Here is a 19754-nt window from a genome sequence, read left to right as displayed (position 1 = left end):
CTTTAATTTAATAAGATGGTGAGACACACTAGAAAATTTACTCCTCGTGCCAGGGTGTTTCTTCCAGATTTTGAGTGATTATGATCCGAACCCTACAAATTAACATGCACCTGAGTGGAACTGCTGCGGAAGTAAAAGATGATCTAGTGGTAATCAGCGAGCAATACCAGAGCAAAGACTCGGCTTAGTTGCGTCTTGATTTATCGGGTCCTACTGCTATCTGGGTTTGGAAGGGCATTCGACTTCGGATTCTTGGGCAATACCGAGGAAATGGCTTTGCCTGGATTTATAGCTAACGCCGAATCAAATGATACCCGTCTTTCAGCTCAGGCTTCACGCTTTAGAGGAGGTCGTTTCGGGTACGGAGGGGCGAACCTTGGTACGCGATGACTTTAATGCTAATGCCCATGAATAGGGCATACTTCACCCAGACTCCAAATGGAAACGGATCCTGGAAATAATAGGGCACGTTGTTTTAAACACCGGATCCAGGCCAAGGTTCTGGCGCCCATGCTGTGATGGAAATATCCCTGAAATAACTTTTGCATTATAATCTCTGGTACCATCGTACCAAGTAACTATCACGTTCAAAGTGGTTGGCGGTACTTGCGGGCGTGCACCTACCCGGCGCAAGCAATTAACCCCATGAAAAAAAAACACGAAGGCACCAAGTCCTGATGGTATCTCCGCGGAAGTTTACAAACTAATATTCTGTTAACGGCCAGACTTGCATCTAGGGGCGTTCAACGCTTGCCTGACGGAGAACACTGACTGCAAATTGGTACTCAGAGGTAGTGGTGGAGAGGACGGCGCGCAAGCCTGCCGACCGGAACAAAAGCAAGTGGCCGAGTGGAATCTGCATTGTGGTGACGCCGGGAGACGCTGTATCACATCGGTTTGCCGGCCGTGATGCAGTAAGTGAATGCTCTAAAGGCCTAACTAGGCAGTAGGCCACGAAACCTTATCAAGGGTATACTGGTAACACGGGCCGTGTATGATTAACACGGCCGGGAAAGAGCTCGATAAACTCATCAGAAGTAGACTCGCTGAAGCCATCCGGGTTGCCGAGAACTTATCCCCAATGAAGTTTGGTTTCAGAGGAGGATCCACAGTGGATACCAATATGGAGGTAGTGGCTGCGGTTAATCGAGCCGGGGCATACAGCCCCCAGTGTCAACGGATAGTGCTGCTCATAACGCTTGATATCTAAAATGACTTCGATTCCTTAAGATGGTCAGATATGCTAAGCACATTTGAAAACTCATTCCACGTGCCAAGCTATATCTTCGTTTCTTTCTCAATGAGACGCTAGAGGGTCAGAGCATATCGGCATTTGCACGGGGATCCATCCTAGGACCAAACCTCTAGAACGCTTCTTGCGATAGACTTCTAAAGCCAGAAGAGTCGTGCCTGATCGGGTATGTAGACAACGTTGCGCACTTGTTGAAGAAGGCGCTGTTTAACAGGCGTATTGGTGCGACGGGTACGCGGATAGATGACTGCTCATGGTTTTAGTATTGTGCTAGAAAAACCGAAATAATTATCTTGATCAGAAAGAGAACTCTGACCTTGCGTATCATATCGATCGGCAAGTTAACTCAATAGTTGGGTCAAAACCAGCGGGAAAATACCTTGGTTTAATGAGTTTGTTTGAGCAAATTAAAGCAGCAGCAGACAGGGCTGCAGCTGGAGTCTCGGCCTTGAGTGGACTAATGGCGAATTATGGGGGCCCTATATCTACCATGAGATCTCCTGTGGGAGCAATGCAATCTGTTCTGCTCTACGGCACACAGGTATGGGCTATGTCCTTGACGAAAAGGTGCATCATTAGCCCAAGTGCAGAGACGGGGAGCTTTCCTTGTGGCGTCTGCTTATTGCGTTGTCTCAGAACCGGCCGTGGTAGTGACACGTTGCCCTCCTTATTAAGCAACGTAAAGCCATTTACAGCCGCAATGGCGAAAATTTAAGAGTGATAGTTACCATGGGAGACTGTCAATACATACTAACCGAGTGGCAACTTTCCCGGCGAAATGAGCCAAGGGGCAGGTGAACTGCGTGACTTATCGACAATTTAAATCCGTGGCTGAACCACACGTGGGGGGCGTATTTCCTTCCCAAACTTCTACGTGGGCATGTAGGTTTTCAGTCTTACCTGCGCAAGATTGGGAAGGCCCAATTTTTTTATTGTGTGTTCTTCAATGGAGTGCCAGGCTTCGGCGTTGCCCGCACGTTTTTCTCTTGTGAAGGGTAGGATGGCTTTCGTCAGTAGTGTCATGCAGGCATAGAGGATCTCTCTCCAGGCAACATTGTCGGGGAGATAATAAGGAGCGCTGGCAGATATAGTCGAGCTGACGTTTGGGTTCTTCTGGTTCCGAAGAAGATTGAACTCGACCAGTGGAAGGACCGGATGGCACGGGACTAAGAACTCCATTTCCCTTCTCACCTCCTATTGGTGAAAGGAATTCCCTGACTTGAAGGCTCCCTAAGGCGGGAGGAGGGATAGTCTGAAGTAATGTGGTAAATGGTTTTAGGCTAGCTCTCTGATGGCGGGAAAGTGTTTAGCTGGTAGTCCGACGGCGTACCCTTGTGGGATTCCAACACTCTGTGCGTAAACAGATTCACATATCTAACTCCCAGAAAAAAAAGGCTGCAGCAAGGGTTTGACCTTAAGTCGGTTGGTGGGAAACATTGGGGGTCCTACCTCTTGCAGGATACGTCTTCTTATGAGTGCATTGCAGTCCGTTCTGCTCTACGGTGCGGAGATATTGGTGAAAAGCAGGTGTATGTAAGCAATGGGTGCAGAGAAGGGGATTTTTCGGGTGGCGTCCGCCTTTCGTACTGGTTCAGAACTGGTTGTGATGGCGATCGCTATCTCATGAAGACCAAAGGAAGGTGGTTGGTTTTGGAGAATGGCAACGTGCACTAAATGAGTGACTCTCTTGGGAGTCAAGAGATAGATTAGTAGTTTGGATCCATGGTGAATGGTGAGTTAATTCTTTCCCTATTAAGCTTCTCAACAGGTATAGAGGTTTTCTGTCTTACCTGCAGAAGATTCGGAAGGCACGATCCTCTGATTATGTGTTCTGCAATAGGATGGGGGACGACGCCGATAACATCTTCATTTGTTATGGTATGTGGGATGGTTTCCAACAGCAACTCTATGCAGACATAGCTCTCTCAGGGACAATATTGTCAGAGAGATGTTGAGGAGCTCGTTGCGGATTACTTTCGGGTTCTACTTGTTGCCCGAAAAAGATTGAGTTCGACCGGTGGAGGGACCGGATGCTTAGGGGTTCCTTGAACTATCAAGTGTCTTTTATCTCTCTTCTCCGGTGTATCTTAATTGTCAAAAAATAAATAGCAGAGTGGATACACGGGATTCATTTGCGGTCATTCCTAAATTCAACTCCAAACGAATCAAATCTTTTTGCCTAGTAGCGGTACAGATACAAGACTACAATCAATTCATATCGTGCTCGGAAAATTGCATCTCACTAAATTACTGCGAATTCAAATGCATTTAGCCAACTTAGCACCGAAACACGATTGGAGATACCACCCCGCATTCATGGTCCTGAATTCTCGCCAAATTACAGGCTAATACCATGCAAATTATTCAACCTATTATTCCATTCGTCCACCGATAGGGCTCCTATCAAGATTCAAATGATTTTCATAAAATTTGTTCAGGCAGCGTTTCATTTCCACAAGGTTAAAATTACGGAGATGACTTTATGACCCTCGTGTGCGTATCACTATGTCCTGTTTATTGTAGTTTCGTTTGGGCTAATTTAGCGTGGAGTTGAGTGAAATTATGATAGAGCAATTATTACGATTTTCATGAACATACCAATTTGATTGGTGGTTAATTTTCCAGGAGCAATTATTGCCGATAATTTTCTATTATTGCATGGGAAAGGAGGGTGGAAGGAGGTAGACTGTGCGGATACTCGGAGGCTATTGTTCTGGATCCATTGATGGGATATAGGCTGAGTTAGCCTGGATACCATCCACGGATTTGATGTCTTTGTTGTCAGAAATTATTCCTCAGAATAGTTCCCATGCAAGGAAGTGTTGATGCTTGATGGGGAATCCGATTGAGATTTCAATAAAAGATAAGTCGCTCTTGCTGGAGAAGGAGCCTTTTCATGGTTCCAAAAATGCGGCCAGCTAGGGCGGGTGTCTAGTTAGAAGGACATTCTTTTGTGCTGCTCAATTTCTGCCCAATGATACTGAAATCTGAAGCAAGAAGTAATAAGCGCCTCATACGGTACCAATGCCTTTGTATCTTTTTTTTGCAGGATATGGGAATATATCGCCACGAACTAGTTTAGGCAAGATAACGACAATACTCTATGCAATAATTGGGATGCCACTATTCCTCCTTTACTTATCTAACATTGGTGACGTAATGGCGAAATCTTTCAAATGGATTTATGCCAAAGTGTGCCTGTGCAGGATATGTCCAGGGGTGGCAAAACGACGACTTCTACGTGAGAGGCGAAAGACTCTGGAGATGATAAGACGACAGGAGGTAATCTGACATAATACGCTTTCTTGCTTTTTTTAGTCATTCTTGCAACTTTCCTTTTTATGTATTTCGTGGGTCATGCACAGCTTGAGGATCTCAGCAGCTCATCCGGTATCTCGAGAAGTAGCAGTACAAAGATTAGTGGCGAATCAACGACAGGGACAAATTTTACGGACGTTGATATCGATGTAGAAGCAGTTATTCAGGCTGAACCTCATACTGTGATTGTACCATTAACTACATGTGTAATGATTATGATAGGGTAAGTGCGGGTTACGTTCCTAGGAAGTTCCGGGGCTTACTGCTTTCCATGTATTTTCAGATATATTTTATGCGGAGCGACGCTGTTTAGTCGATGGGAAGCGTGGGGTGTCCTGGACGGCAGTTATTTCTGTTTCATTTCACTGACTAGTATAGGGTTTGGTGATATTGTTCCTGGAACGCAAGTGGTAAGTGAGATTAGTAGTAATAAGCAAGGCACCGTCGAGATGACTCCCATCCCCACATCAGTACATCCTCATCTCAATCCTGAATCCACAGACATAATTCAATTTTCCAAATAATCCTCTAACTCGTCTGAAATCACATCCTTTCATTAAGTTAACACTTTACTCATTTGCCGAATACAAAAAGCACATCCATGCGAGGCAACTAAGCAAACTAGCAAGCAAACAAACCATACCAACTGTAGTACTTCGTCCTGTCAAATTACGCTTCAAAACTTCTCTATCTAATCCACTTCTAATTAGCTCAAAGAATTCAAACTAAAACAAGCAAAAAGCAGAAGGGCTGCAGGACGAAAAGTGGAGAGAGGGAAACATTACCATTTCAGGATACGCGTGGAAGGAAACTTGATTTCATCGAGAGCTCGTTTTCTCCTTGCTCTCTGCAGTTGGTGAAACTTGAACTGAGACTGGGACAAAGAAAAGCTTGGACAAGAAAAGAAAACATCCAGGGGACAATCGGGGGACGATAGACTGGGTAACGTGGCTTTTCCAGTTATAAAGGATATCCTCGAGTCTCGAGTCTTACTGAATGACTATCCCAGATTCGTCTATTAGAAGACCGAACAAAAGCCAAACCAGAGACGCAGTATAAGGCCAGGCGAAAACTGCAACCAGGTCGCACGGAGAGTGCATGGACAAACTACGGTGTCCTGGAATATAGTATAATCAACGCTTGAAAACTTCTCCGAGATAAAAATTGAAATTCTCAAAAGGATTTGTTGCCGCATAGTCGAGCCCTTTATATGTGTCTGTATTTCGGCATTGTACATATTGAATCGAGCTAGTCTATCAGGACAAGCAGCACAAACATTTCGTTTATTTGAAAGCGCATTCAGCACTTCGGACAACATGGTCCCGCTGACCCGCTGCTCCGGCTGCTCTGGAAACTTTCGCCTGACATTTTCCTTTCTCTTTTTCTTTTTGCCTCGCATTGCTATGCATTGCAGCAAACCGGATAACTGACCTTTTTTCAAGAGAAACTTGAAATTCACTGGTGTATAACAACCAGCGTAGTTAGTTGATGTGATGAAGTTGGTTCTGACCGTTCGAGCAATGCAGCCAATAGGACGGTCAAGACGACGTCAAGCAAAGGTGGGGGTAGTTGGGTTGAATGAATCTTGTTCGGAATAATACAAAGTTCAGGGTGAAAGTATAAGATCTATGCGGGCGTACAGATTTTCACATGACCAGATATTGAACTCGAAGGAAGATTTTCTCGTGTTTTGAGGACTCAGTTTTCCAGATCGTTGCTGTTGTATAGAGCATTTAAGGAGTCACTGCGAGATAGACTCTCAAAACGGCTATCTAATGGTATTCATTTGATAAATGCTTCAGGGGTCGAGAAAATAGTACAACCGCTCTGTGATGGGAACTTTATGAAGTATTTTCTCGAGTTGGGTAACTTCTACTAAAAGCTGATTCACAAAAAGGATTTAGGTCAGCTCAATTTGAACTCCATTTTCCATCTCTAAGATTTGAACTTTTGCTTGTTACTAAAAGACCGTAATTTGTCATGTAATTCGGACGCGTAGAGAGACCGAAGTGCTGGAAATCATTACATGGTCGCAAACAGAGTGAGGAGCTGAAAATAAGGCCACTCATGAAGGACACCCTTCAGTTTCTCCGCCCTCTCCGTGCCATTGTTCCATAGTCAATGGTCAATGGTATAGTGACGTTCACCATCTTTTCTTCAGTCGACTATGGCTCCATTGGGCGACCAGCCACTACAAACTGAAGCTGACCTAATTGGCAAGGTATACCCCCCCTTCCTCCGCCAACAGACACAGGCAGCGTTCGTCCCAATAATATCTTCGCTTTCAGCATCAGAAACAAGTTTGATGTTGAACCTTCAACAATTCTCAAGCTGGGAAGGAAGATGTTTGCAGCTAAATAAAGGATTCACTTCATAAATTCCTTCGACAGGATATGCCAACTGCCTGGGTCCCGATCACGAGCATAGTCCAGATTCGAAAGTCTTCGTCCCCTGGATAGACGTGGGTATCCATGGACGTTTAATTCCGAAGCCATTAGATTGATGAACCTGTTAAACTGGACGCAGGGGAATACGAATATCCTTGTGTTCCACAAAACTACGAAGACACCCTCCCTCACTGACATTGGTGCCAATATATGCTATACCAAGTAAGTTCGATAGAACGAAGTTTAATATGATCCAAAGGACCGCGTGTGTAGATGCTACAGGGGCTCTGCAGTCCTACCCGGTAGATGCCCTCAGAGTACTTCCGAAGTTCCTTCCCCCGTGAACTTCACGTTGTTACGTACAGTGCATTTTAACTACGAAGTCCATATCTTGGAGAGCGAAGCCCTACAGGCATAGTAACATCCTAGATAAAGTACCTCGGGAAGTCTGAGCCTTCTCCATGGTCCATGTCACACGCAAGCCGGACTTCACGAGTGACTTTGCTGTGAATTTTCCACCCAACGCAGAGTAGAAGACCGGAGGTGGGTTTCAAGGCTACGATACAATATTCTTCACTGACGGTTCAAAGATGGTCTGTGGAGTCGTGCGGTCTTCCAGAATTCGCTAGTGTATTCCAAGCGGCAAGTACTGGCGATCCAGGAAACCCGGCGATGGTTGGGGAATGATCCGAGCCCCAATCGCAACATAGCCAAGTGATCATTAGAAAGGGAAAGGGCGGGTTGACGGATCGGCCAGGAAGGGATCTGCATTTGGAAGTCCTTCGGTGGGCATACTCTATGCCCTGCTGGCGACTAGCAAGGGTGAACTCTATTTAAAGTGCTTGGCAAACCACGAACTTCAGATGGCAAAGGCTCGTCACAAGATCACGATCACAAGAGCTCTTGTGCGAGATGCATACAAATGTATACAGGATTATGGCAGTCTGCATGGTATATTGGTTCATAAGGAACCTGGCCGCCAGACTCATCATACACATTTTGCATTGCCGAAACTGCGTAGAAGAGGAAGAGACCTTCAGGTACTTCCTTTGTGACTAGCTTCTCTAGCTAGAGCGAGGCTACTGACACTAAGTAAATAATTCTTTGAGACCTCAGGTAAATTGTTGACTGCAGAGTGAGCGGTTTGTTTTCCAGTTCCAGCTTCCAGTTGAACTCTTCCTCCTTGGTCTTATCACAGTGGTCGTGGTCTTAGGAGTTTATGGCATCAAAATGGCACACCACAGCGTAATTAATGATTAATCCTCCGAGCGGCCACCAATACCTACCTGCCTACCCATGCGTTTATCCACCCCTCAAAATCACGAACAAAGTAAAAGATACGGCTCGATCTTTCGGCAGCTACTTCTGGGATCGCGAAGGTCAGACTCAACCTCGATCTTCGACGGGATTTCCCCTGAAAATTTATAATAGCAGACGTTTCTAAATCTATACTCGAACAGATGTCCTTGACCTCTTCTAGACCTTTAGTTGTCTCAGAGATTCATCATTCAACTATTATCCCGGAGATATGTGGCATAATGAACAACACCGTCTAAGAGAACAATTACTGGAGGAACCCCCTATCATGCCAGTCATCGAACTATACATAGTTTTTTGAGTAGGGAGTTGAAATGCATGTAAAGTTCAGGATTTCTAACGCAGAACCGTTTTACCTTCCACCTCAGTCCAGACCTATTTAGTGCGGGAGCACACATCCCATGATTCAGGGAGCCTTAACTACCCTTCCGTCTTTTCTATCCAACTCTCTTTCTCTCGCCCTAGGAATGCCTTAAGTTCGTTGCCGTAGCTGCGACTCTGCTATACGAGCACTTGCTCTGCAGCATGGCCTCGATAATTTTGTCCGGAGACACTGGTCAACCTGTCACCGACTAGCGTCCGGGCCCTGTAGTTCCCACCTCTTGCTGAAGAAAATGGCATGGTAGGTCTTATCTACCACATCCTTGCACTAAATGCAATGGGGGGTGCAGGCAAGAATGAAAATAATTGTGTCCGCTGAACAACTGAATTAGGTAATAGTCAACCTCATAGTGTTTCCGGGCGGTCCATTTGCCACACAATGCCTTTTCTCACAATTGCTACAATACGCAGAGAGTTCCCTGGAATAACTCCTGATACCACCATTACTGCTGTCTTAAGAACGGTATGATAGGCGAAAGCAACTCCCAAAGCTTCGCACTGTTACACTTTCGCTAGGAGCTTGTGGCAAATCTCCTTACTCACGGCAGCAGCTCATACTTTAAAACCATCAAGAAGGGCGGACTGAACCGCAGTCATCAGCAAGTGTACAAGGACCTCCGATATTGCCACGGCAAATCTGTTCGAAGAAGTTCATCTTCGTGTCTATCATGAGGCCAAGGTTTTTCACAGCCGGTTTCAAGAAGGCCATGATTTCACCGACGTAAATAAGAAAGACTGTGGGAGTCCTTTCCTTGGTCAGGACAACCACTTCGGTTTCCTCTTGCGTTAGGGAGAATTTGTGATCAGGCATCCATCTGATCGCCACATCACCATTCCCAGTACCCCGAGAATTACCAGATGCGATTCCTCAGGCATCTTCAATCGTATCAAACTATGATATAAGGGATTCTAAAGGTCCGAACAAGGAATAGATCCTTGAGCCGCCTCTGATGTAACCTTAATTTTGCGATGTCCTTCCTGGGATTCATAGAGCACAGTGCAGTGACTTTATACTTCAGCTGGTCTTACCGCGTGGACCACTTTTTCGGTCATTCAGCTCTAAAACAATATTGTATTCGTGAAAAGTCTCCCGGGGGCCGTATTTCGTCAGCTGATCTTGGCTTGATGGGCTTTTCAAAACAGTCTCCCAGCTATATTCAACATACTGATAGGGCAGTATGCTGACGGTGCCTCAGATTCCCCCTAATCTTTGCTTATCAATGCGAACGCCCAGCACCAATTCCAGATTATACTTGAATACAAATTCCAGCACTCCGCTGGGAATACCATTTGATCCTGTTCCAGTTCCTTCCCATTGAGGAGAAGGAACTTCCTTCATTGACTGCGTGAACTCGGAAAAAGTGTCTGCTCGATTTCTTCCATTTTCGCTGCTTCCATGGAACAGGGTAATCAATGGGCACCGAGCTTTTTGGTAACCAGCTTATACCCGATGCCCCATGGTGTGCCTTAAGCCTGTTGATTTCGTGGCGATTCCCTTATACTCTGCGGATCCAAGCGTCGTCACATCTCAGCTTTTCGCACGCTGAACAGTCCGCCGGAGTTTGAGACAGAACCTTCGTAGGTTTGCCATTTCAGGTGTCCATCAGCACACAGGTAATTTCTTGGCGGCCAGTTTCCTTTTAGTAACCGATGCATTATGAGCTGCGGGGATAAGGCTAATTTTGGAACTAGCGATTCAGTCGCACTTCTTCTATCTGCACTTGGATTTGGTCGCTGATTTACCCCTCTTGAGAGAACCTTGACAAATTTTGCAACGTCGATTTTCCCGATTTTCCAGGCAGTAGGTATTATCGGACATTAGAACATTGGGAGCAGTCGCTTCCCACTTTGAAAGAAATGTACTGATGATCACTGGCCGTGAAATCTTCCAGTACCTTCCATCCTTGGCTCGTTGACACGTTGGGACTCCATAGAAAAAAATTCGTCAGGAATGATGCTGCATGGGCCTGCACTCATAAGGTAACCCTCACACAGATGGCAGCAGTGTCAGATATATCGGCACACCACGATAGTGAGCTCCGCAAAAAGTCAGGCCGTGAGCAGCTACAATACTTTGCATGTCTGCCTCCATGCCGATATGCTTTTCACTTTCAGTAACTCTTCGTTGAAGACCTGGCAACGCTCAAAATGTGGGACATGGGTCACATATTCTTTTTGCAAACCACGGGCCTTGCAAAGGACATACTACTCTCGCAATTCTCAAATCGCAAAGATTTTCTGTTCTGCCCTTTGTAAGCCTTCTTCTGCAAGTAATCCCTACGAACTTTATTTTTCCGCAATGTTGTCGTTGTGTTCTCAGGGACAGTGATAATAGTCAATTTTTGTTCCCTGGAGTTGACTGACGTAACTCCCACTTTAAGGTTTCTCATATCTAGGTAATCACTTTTCATCGCTTCCTCTATCTCTTCCGTGTTGATGAGACAATCCACATCCCTCCTTCCAAGGGTACATATGGGATGTAGGTTGCAAACTACAACTTTCGAACTTCTCTTCCAAAGATCTCCCTTAATTCGGCTTAATGCGAATGGCCTCTGGCTATAGCTTGCCTCTTTTTCTTTGGCGCTGATGTTGTCATCGTAGTTGACTTCGACTTTTTCTAGAGTAGGGCCACTGCCGTATTTATTCAACTTAGGTTGTTGTTACTAAGTGTTCTCCTATTTTCGACATTGCTTCGTCCGTTTGGTTACCACTTCGCGAATTTTTTTTGTGCTGTGTCCTCGTCGGTAGATCCACGCTGTTTTCCTCTCACCTCCTTTGGTCGATTGTTTGTTCCCCCTCTGTCGGGCTGAGCGCAATGCGTTTTCTCCAACTAGGGGCTGCACTACCGACGTGTTTATCCTCAGCAGCATTCACTTACCGTAACACCAATCCTCACTTCTTATAGCCTGACTTCCTCTCCTCTTGTCTTTCAGATAAAGGCCATCCTCTCTGGGGAGATGACTTGCCTTTCCACCTGGTTGAGGTGTTCGTCACCATTTTTTTCTGACAAAAGGTTGTAACGCAGCCCGAAGTTTGTCATCTCTTCTCGTAGTCCATTTTTCGAACTCATATTCAAGGGCTTCACTCCTTTTTGGCCGCCAGGACTCTAAGCCCCGATTGTGTCACTTCCTTTTTCATTACCAGTCGTCTTTAATGTTGAGACAGTGGGTCTTTCGACTTTTTCAAGGGGTGACCGCCGTAACTTCATGCTTCTTGCAAAGGGATTTATAGTAGAATCTCTCAATTTAGCTTCCAGTAGCGATCAGTGTAGTGGGTCCTTCTAAAATTTTCGTTAATCACTGGTTATGTTGTCGTGTTTCTTATTGCTGTTGGTGTTGTTATTGTATTTTGGGTACCAGCTGCAAGCCGATATCTCCGCTAGAAAGTGCTGTCAGTGCCTTCAATGATACCCGTGATTGTCTATGCGATCAGGGACGTCATATGTGGGTTGACACAAATGCTTATAGAAGTTTATCTTCTGAGGCAGGATCAGGTGATAGCCAGGACTCTATCTCAACAAAGCCTACACTGCCAACTTAATGGTGTCATAGCTTTGAATGTTCTAACAGCCCTGCCTACATTAACCTAAAAGCCGTTTCCCTGAGATGTCACTCTCTGCCACGGCTTTAGCCCATGTGCAACCTATTCCGAATCGTTTGCCAAATAATAAATCCATGTAATACCGAGTCGTCATCGTTACCGCCTCTCACGTTAGTTCACCACTAGGTTGACTAGTAGTTACCCGGCGCTACCAACTAGAAGGGATCACTTGTCTTGGTTCCAAAATAACAAGCGTCTTCGCTGACAAGGAACTTTGCTCAATCTGTCGGAGCTTGGAATCCCTAGCCCCTGTCGAAATGGAAGTATCTTTTTTCGTCCTTGCTATGGATGTTCTTGAGAGCTTCTTCTAAATACTTCTTTTTCTAAGCAACTTATATTGTTGAATTTTATGGTGGCTACCATCTCCCATTCAAGCACTATCCCCGAAGGATATTGATAACCAAGTTAAAAGCCGCCGGCATTTTGGTTTCCATATATTCCTTGCTTCTCATACCCTTTCCTTAGCCTCCTTCATTAATTTAGGTGCTGAAAATATGAAAAGATCTCCCTATTTTTGACCATTGCCGGTTCTTCGTAGTGTGCTTTGCATCTCTACGAGTCTTTCCACTCACACCAGTCCTATACTCTTTTGCGTCATATGCTTCAAGCGTAACCCACTTGTCCTCGCTATACCCCTTGGTTATAATAGCTCCTATATAGGCCTTTCTAGACACACAACCTTTTCATGTTTTCGAAAGCCATCTTGAAGTCGATAAGGAACTGTCGAAGCGCAGATCTGAACTCCTCAAAATGATACGAAGGATATTGATGTGGTCAGCGCAAGAGGATGCAGACCGAAAATCGGCCTGTTTTGCTTCGATTAACTTTTCGAAGTGATTTCTTTATGAATTCCTTGATAATTTTAGGATAACATTGAGTATGCGAATATCCTGACAAGTACCACCTTTTCGGGATTTTGACGGTCATCCCCTTCCTCCGCTCACTCAGAACTATCTCAGACTCGCAAGGTTTATGGGTGTGTGGAAAAGCAGAGATTGCAACTGGAAGGAATATTTCCACAGGGAGGTCGTCAAGCTTAGTGGCCTTATTCCATTTGAGTGTATCTTCATGCTACGGTGGTCTATCATATCATCCACAAGATATTGTACTGTTGACAATGGTAACGAAATGCTACCCTCAACTCTTAAGCTATTCATTATGGTAGAACTGCTCTTCTCGAAATATACCGCGGAACCAGAATTCAAACACATCATGGTCGCTCCCACTAGTGGCAGTAATAAGAGCCTGCAGTCCTTTACGTCCCAATGCTTGTCAATATTCTCCGTTGATCGGTTCAGAATATCTATCGTCTAGTCAGGAAGATAGTTTTCCCACAGTCGAACGACAACCGACTCCATAAAGTAGACAATGTTTAGCCTTAGGAGCCGAAGCTCTCCTCCTACGGAAAAGGTGGAAGCACAATACGTAAGCGAAGCAAGCGGTTATCAAATGATGGTCTCGCTTGAGGCCAATGTCAGTGTAACTCTTGTTTCGCACATCTGGGTTATTGCGATGTTGCAATGCCACCTTAAAAGAGTCTCCCTTAGAGGGCCACCAGTTGTTCCTCCTCTGCTTCGGAAAGCTACGATGTTGTTTTCAACTGATACCAGCTCTCAGGACATGATGGCGTGGTAAGCATGAATCCAGCGCCAGATTCAAGTTTCCTTTTCGCAGTCTTATCAGAATACAAGAGGAGTGCTACAGAAAATCCTACTACCTTACCTCACTTAACCAGAGAATGTCCAACCTGTATTGCTGAATTCGGGCTGAAGTTGGAGTGAAATATTCTGGGAAACCTCGGTACCGTCGTGGAGAAATTCACTCATAAACGGTTACCTAAGGGAAAAAGTCGTAATGGAAGGATCATTCCAACTCCGAGGCATGGTAACCAGTTCAAAATTTGCAGGTTACACGCCCATAAATATTTGTCCCTTTAAGTCGGCAGGCAGGACATAGTTTGAGTGAATTCTAAATCCTCCTCAACGGGGACCGATTTCTCGTAGACGCAAGATATTTCCTGGCCATTCTGGTTATAGTAACTCATCCTTCCTTCCTCCTCTCAGACGCAGTTGGGATCGTCTAGGACGTGAAAAACAAACAAACAAATATAAACCTATTTTTGACGAAGCCCCAACTGATAAATTTTTCACCATCCTAGGCAAAGTCCTGTGAATATGTAACTATTACTCAAAGTACAAGACACCATCAGCCCATCTAACTAAAAACGGAAACCGAAAAGGATAACGATCTGACTCAATTCTCTTGCAATAAAACTCAACCGACTTGAATGAATTAAACATTAAGCTAACTGCTGTAGTGGACCCAACTTGCGCCATCAGTTCCAGTCTCCTTTTTCCGTTTCAGGACTACATAGTATCACTGCACGTACAAAGATCCTGTTTTGAATGAACTTTATATTGTCCTAGGCACGTACGCGCATCACCGTTGCGGTCTATAATCATAAAATTGTCCATTTATGGCAGAACAATTACATAGTGTCCTGGCACTGGTCTTATCTCGGACGAATCTTAACTACCGACAATAGTAAGGATTCTTACTTTTGCTAGTTGGAATGGAGGATGTGAGTATGATCCTTGCCGAATAAATAGTCGATTTGCAAGGATGGTAAGGATTCTGCGAAAAATGAATTGTTAAAAAGCGTCCCAGAGTCATGGAAAATTCTCGTAAGTTGGAAGAAGATAGGAGAGCATGACCCTATGACAGTTTGGTTTTTATATTATAATTTGGGCTTCTTAAGAATTCCGGGGTATCCTTGACGATTGAAATTGGAGTAGGTATTTCGATGGTCGCGTCACTTGACACAACAGTCCAATTTGTGTTGAGAAGCCCCTTCGCACGCGTAGGATAGACAAGTTCAATTTTCGGGGATTGGAATATTAACAATACGAAGCCGGCTTTGATTGATTCAAGAAAACGATGGTAACCATTCAAATAGGACCAAGGCACATATAACCCTAGAAGTGATGGAAATTCACCCCATCCACCACCGAGAAATTTCCCAGGAAAATCTAATATCCGAGAACCCGAGTCAAGCATTGGAAATTGCAATCCCCAACCTCTTGGCCCGTGTCAAACTCCATAGAGTGCAAACTATGTTATGGCCAGGCCAGCAAAGACCTCCTTCCACAATCAGGTCAAAAAGTGAGGTCACGTACGTATGATTGCAATACCAAACATGCCTACAAACCTACTTTTGCTACATTCATTTCTCGACTCACTATCATTAGTTTATGCTCTTTCATAGGTGGGAAAGTATCTCAAGCAGACCTCACAAATACGAATGACTATTCACACAAAATGGAAGGAAGGAGTCCTTGGGACGTATGAAAGGAAAAACGGATGTTCCTGCTCCTTTTCGGTAAGGCAACAAAAAGATCACTTTGGCTGAATGTCATGCAAATTTAATGTGTAAAGGAGCATTACACTATTCGGAGCTAAACCTAAATGGTCACGGTACGTAGTGGAAGGACAACATGTGACCAGTGGGAGGGTGGCGAAATGCGGGGCCGGGGGTATGTGGAGAGTTGCGGTCACTATGTGTAGCCACTATTATGCGGCTAACCCTCGGTCCTGATGTAAGGAAGAATTCAAAATGAAAATGCATTATTGATTTTGATGTGGTAAAGAGGGCGAGAAAATGGTCACAATATTGGTGAAAAAGACCGAGAGTCGTTTATAAGGCCATTAAAATTGTAAGGAGTCGGCCGTGAAAAGGGATAGTTAGATAAGGGGATCATGGTCGTGGGGCTCGCTTTGAAGGCCGCTTGTATTGCTGGTTTTAAGTTTTCCGCACGAACAAGTTCCAATGATGTGGTTTTAATATTAACCGGGGCAATGTGCTTCCCATTGACAGGATAGTGTAAACTCTTTATGATACTTAAAGGTTTACGGATTTATTACTTATGTATGTTTCGATTACGAACTTGGGTGGAGTCCGCTGGTATTGAAAATATATTAAAAAGGTCAAAGAAATTGAAAAGGGGATGCCTAGATGCCAATGTTAAGGGTCGTAAAATATAAAAAGAGTAAAAGGGTGAAGTAGATTTTAGAAAATTTACAGGAAATCGTCCTTATTATTATTCTGGTAAGGGAAGTTCCACTGCGTCCTAAAAGAACTATTGTGCGCCATTTACTGGTCATAGTGTATCTATCAACTATAGTATGTCAAGCAATCCTACAACTGTCGGGATTTTTATACACTCCCAGCTTCGAAATATTTCAACGCTTCCTCAAGTCATAGCTTAGTCGGCAATGGCCAGTGAGTATTTCCACTATGACCCGGAAAGTCTTCTTGGTGAGATTTACCAGATGTACAAGCTTAAATCCGCTATTTGCTCACAGATGGCGTCAGTGGGCGTATTAAGCTGCCATGAGCACGCCATATTTGTTTTTTTAGTACGACATTTGTCAACAATTGTCAGTTCATATCATCAGCAATTTCATGCAAAACCATTTGCGGGAAGCTTTACTTTTTTCCTTCAATTTGAAGAAATCAGCCCCTAAATCGCATTGAATGCTCGTGGAGGCCTATGCCGACACTGCTCCATCGGAAACAATGCGCCGAGACTGGTTCCGCCGATTCCAAGATGGCGATTTCGATCTGAAAATCGGCCCAGGAAAGTTATGACTCGCGAATTGGAGGTTCTTTTGGACGAGGACAATACTCAAACGCAGAAAACGCTCGCCAAGCAATTAGATGTCTGTCAACAAGCCGTTTCCATACGTCTACGTACAATGGGCAAGGTTCAAAAGATCGGAAAATGGATGCCGCATGAATTGAACGATAAGCAGATGGAGCGGCGCCAAAACACATGCGAAATTTTGCTTGCCAGACACAAAAGAAGATGTTTTTACATCGGATTAAGATTGACGACAAAAAATGGATTTGTTTTGAGAATTCTAAACGAAAAAAATCATGGGTTGATGCCGGCCAACCAGCGACATCTTCTGCAAGACCAAATCTCTTCGTACGAAAGCCGATGCTGTGCGTGGGGTGGGATCAGCGGGGTATTGTCTACTATGAACTGTTGAAATCTGGTGAAACTGTTGATGTCAATCGACCGAAATATCAGCAAAGACATGAAAAGCTGATTTTCCTCCATAATAATGCTCCGTTGCACACGTCGAAGAAAGTTCGAAACTACTTAGAAATGCTCAACTGGGAGATATTACTTCACCACGCTTATTCATCGGACCTGGCCGCGTTTCCATTCTTTGACCCCATTATTGTAGATTCAGAATGTTGGCGAGCCAGTCTGTCAGCTTCCTCATTACCACCGATGTTTAAGTGCCTTCATATCAGGAATGTTTCGTTCAGTCGACTAAGTTTCAGCAGCACCTGATCACTACTCCACAACAACTCCCGGCTTTGGAAGCCTTCAAGTCAGGCCATCCCTTTCACCAATGGGAGGGGAGGGGAGCAAGGGAGTTGTTAGTTCAGGGAACCCCTTATCATCCGGTCCCTCTGCAGGTCGAGTTCAATCTTTTTCGCAATGAGAAGAGCGCGATGATAATGCGTTACACGAATTGGGCTGCCAGCGCTCTTCAGCATCTCTCTGACAATGTAGTCTGGGGAGAGCTCGCCTGTGTCTGCATAAAGCTGCTGACGAAAATCGTCCTACCTCCCGCAAGAGAAAAAGGTGTGTTCAGCGTCATCCACCACTCCATTGCAGAACACACAATCAGGAGATCACGCCTTCCCCATCCTGTGCAGGTAAGATTGAAAACCTCCAGGTAAGACTGAAAACCTCCTCCCAAGAAGCTCATCTTCGAGTCGAGCATCAAACCAAGTTATTAGCCGCCTGTTTTGAGTCTATAGTCAACTCGCCTTCTGGTCAAGATGACTACTTCGGCTTTTCCAGCGCGAGGCTAAAACCGTGAACAGTCATCCATCCGCTCACCCATCGCAAGTCTGCTTTGCGCCTGTTCAAGAGTGCGTCCGGCTAGGCACGACTCTTCGGGCAAATCGAGGTCCGGGCCTAGGATGGATCCCTGTGCTATTCCCGACGTGATTTCCATCCTTCTCTGGCCCTCTAGCGTCTCCTAGAGGAGGGAGCGGTCTTTCAGATAATCCCTCAATATCCGCAAGAGATAGCTTAGCACGAAGAATGAGTTTTCTAATGTGCCCAGCATCTTACGAAATTGAAGGCATTTCAGACATCAGCCGTTGTGAGGAGCGCTATCTATCGAGATCGGCGGCTGTGTGCTTCGGCTCGATGAACCGCATCCACGACCTCCATAATACCATCCATTGTGGATCTTCATGTTCTGAACCCGAACTGGGGGAACTGGGGGGACTGGGGATAAGTCTCCGGCAGCGCGCATCTCTTAAGCGAATCTACTCCTGATGAGCTTCTCGAGCATTTTCCCGGTCGTGTCAAGCTTACATAGCGGTCGGTATGCTGACGGGACCTCCGGGTCTCCTTTACCCTTGCTGATCAGCGCGAGTCTGACCACTTTCCGGAGACAAGGAAAAATGCCCTTTGTCAAACAAGCGTTGAACGCCTCAAGCAGCAATTCTGGCCGTTGGCGGAACACCAGTTTGTAAACTTCCGCCGGGATGCCATCAGGACCTGTCGCCTTCTTGTTTTTCATAGTGAGAACTCTCTTAGTGTGAAAAGGGGGCAATCCAAAGTCGAACGTCGTCCCGAACCCAGATGGCAGCGGTGCCCGATAAATCGAGATGCCATGAGGCCGAGTCCTTGTTTCGGTATTGTTCACTAATTAGCACTAGATCAGCATTTACTTCCACAGCAAACTTTGCTAGCAACTGGTGAGCGGATCCGGCACCCTAGCCGTTTCCAATTCCGCTCTGAAAATTGGACACCGTCCCGAGCCCGCAGTTTGTGCGACGCTCTCACCAGACGCGCCACAATCCCTGCAGAGAATGCAATTTCCATTTTCATTGCAGGCCTTCGCTTGATGACCAACTTGGCCGCATCTCCGGCATGTGGTCCTTCCGTCTGGTCTCTTGCAAGCTGCTGGCGTGTGTCAGAAGTCCAGACTTGTAGCACTTGGTGGGGACTATCCGCATTCGTACCCTGCATACTACCCATCCAATTTCGATTTTCCCGCTGCTAAGGAGTTCCCTCGCATATTGTTCGGGGACTTCCACCACGGCCAGTCAGTTCGACGGTTGTCTTCGGTTTTTTCGGTTCTTCGGCCGCTTAATGAGTAGAGCCAACGGTCTAATCCTTCTTCGTTTCCTTGTCTTTTCTGTCCCTGGCTTTTGGTTTGCAGCCTCCTTGTTTTTGGGCAGACAGGTCCTTGGCGGCGTAGTCAGTTGTTTCCTTTTTCCTGCTTCGCCTCCTTTTTTGGACCCTGGAAGCCACTTCGATAAAGGTCGTCCTCTTTCCTCCTTTTCCCCAGTTCGCTTTGAAGTGAGCTATCTGTGGCACGTTTGATGGCAGCAGCGTTCTCAGCGGGGAGTGCGCCTGTTTCTGATCTCCAATCGTCTTCCGCTGCTCTCTACGTTCGCC

The 19754-nt window shown here is 45.4% G+C and overlaps 1 protein-coding gene across 3 annotated transcripts in view; it reads left to right on the top strand.

Moving 5' to 3' along the window:
- Positions 1-19754, top strand: part of LOC119656073 (potassium channel subfamily K member 15) — a 168359-nt gene that overhangs the window by 83467 nt on the left and 65138 nt on the right. For all 3 annotated transcript variants that reach the window (XM_038062354.1, XM_038062355.1, XM_038062353.1), the window contains exons 5-7: positions 4302-4534; positions 4618-4793; positions 4854-4980. In XM_038062354.1, the coding sequence (XP_037918282.1) occupies positions 4302-4534; positions 4618-4793; positions 4854-4980 (536 nt within the window). The remainder of the gene's footprint in view (positions 1-4301; positions 4535-4617; positions 4794-4853; positions 4981-19754) is intronic.

This window comes from Hermetia illucens, chromosome 4 (assembly GCF_905115235.1).
Source record: "Hermetia illucens chromosome 4, iHerIll2.2.curated.20191125, whole genome shotgun sequence".
Lineage (NCBI taxonomy): Eukaryota > Metazoa > Arthropoda > Insecta > Diptera > Stratiomyidae > Hermetia > Hermetia illucens.
The sequence above is the reverse complement of the archived record's forward strand: the minus strand, read 5'-3'. Positions and strand labels throughout refer to the sequence as shown.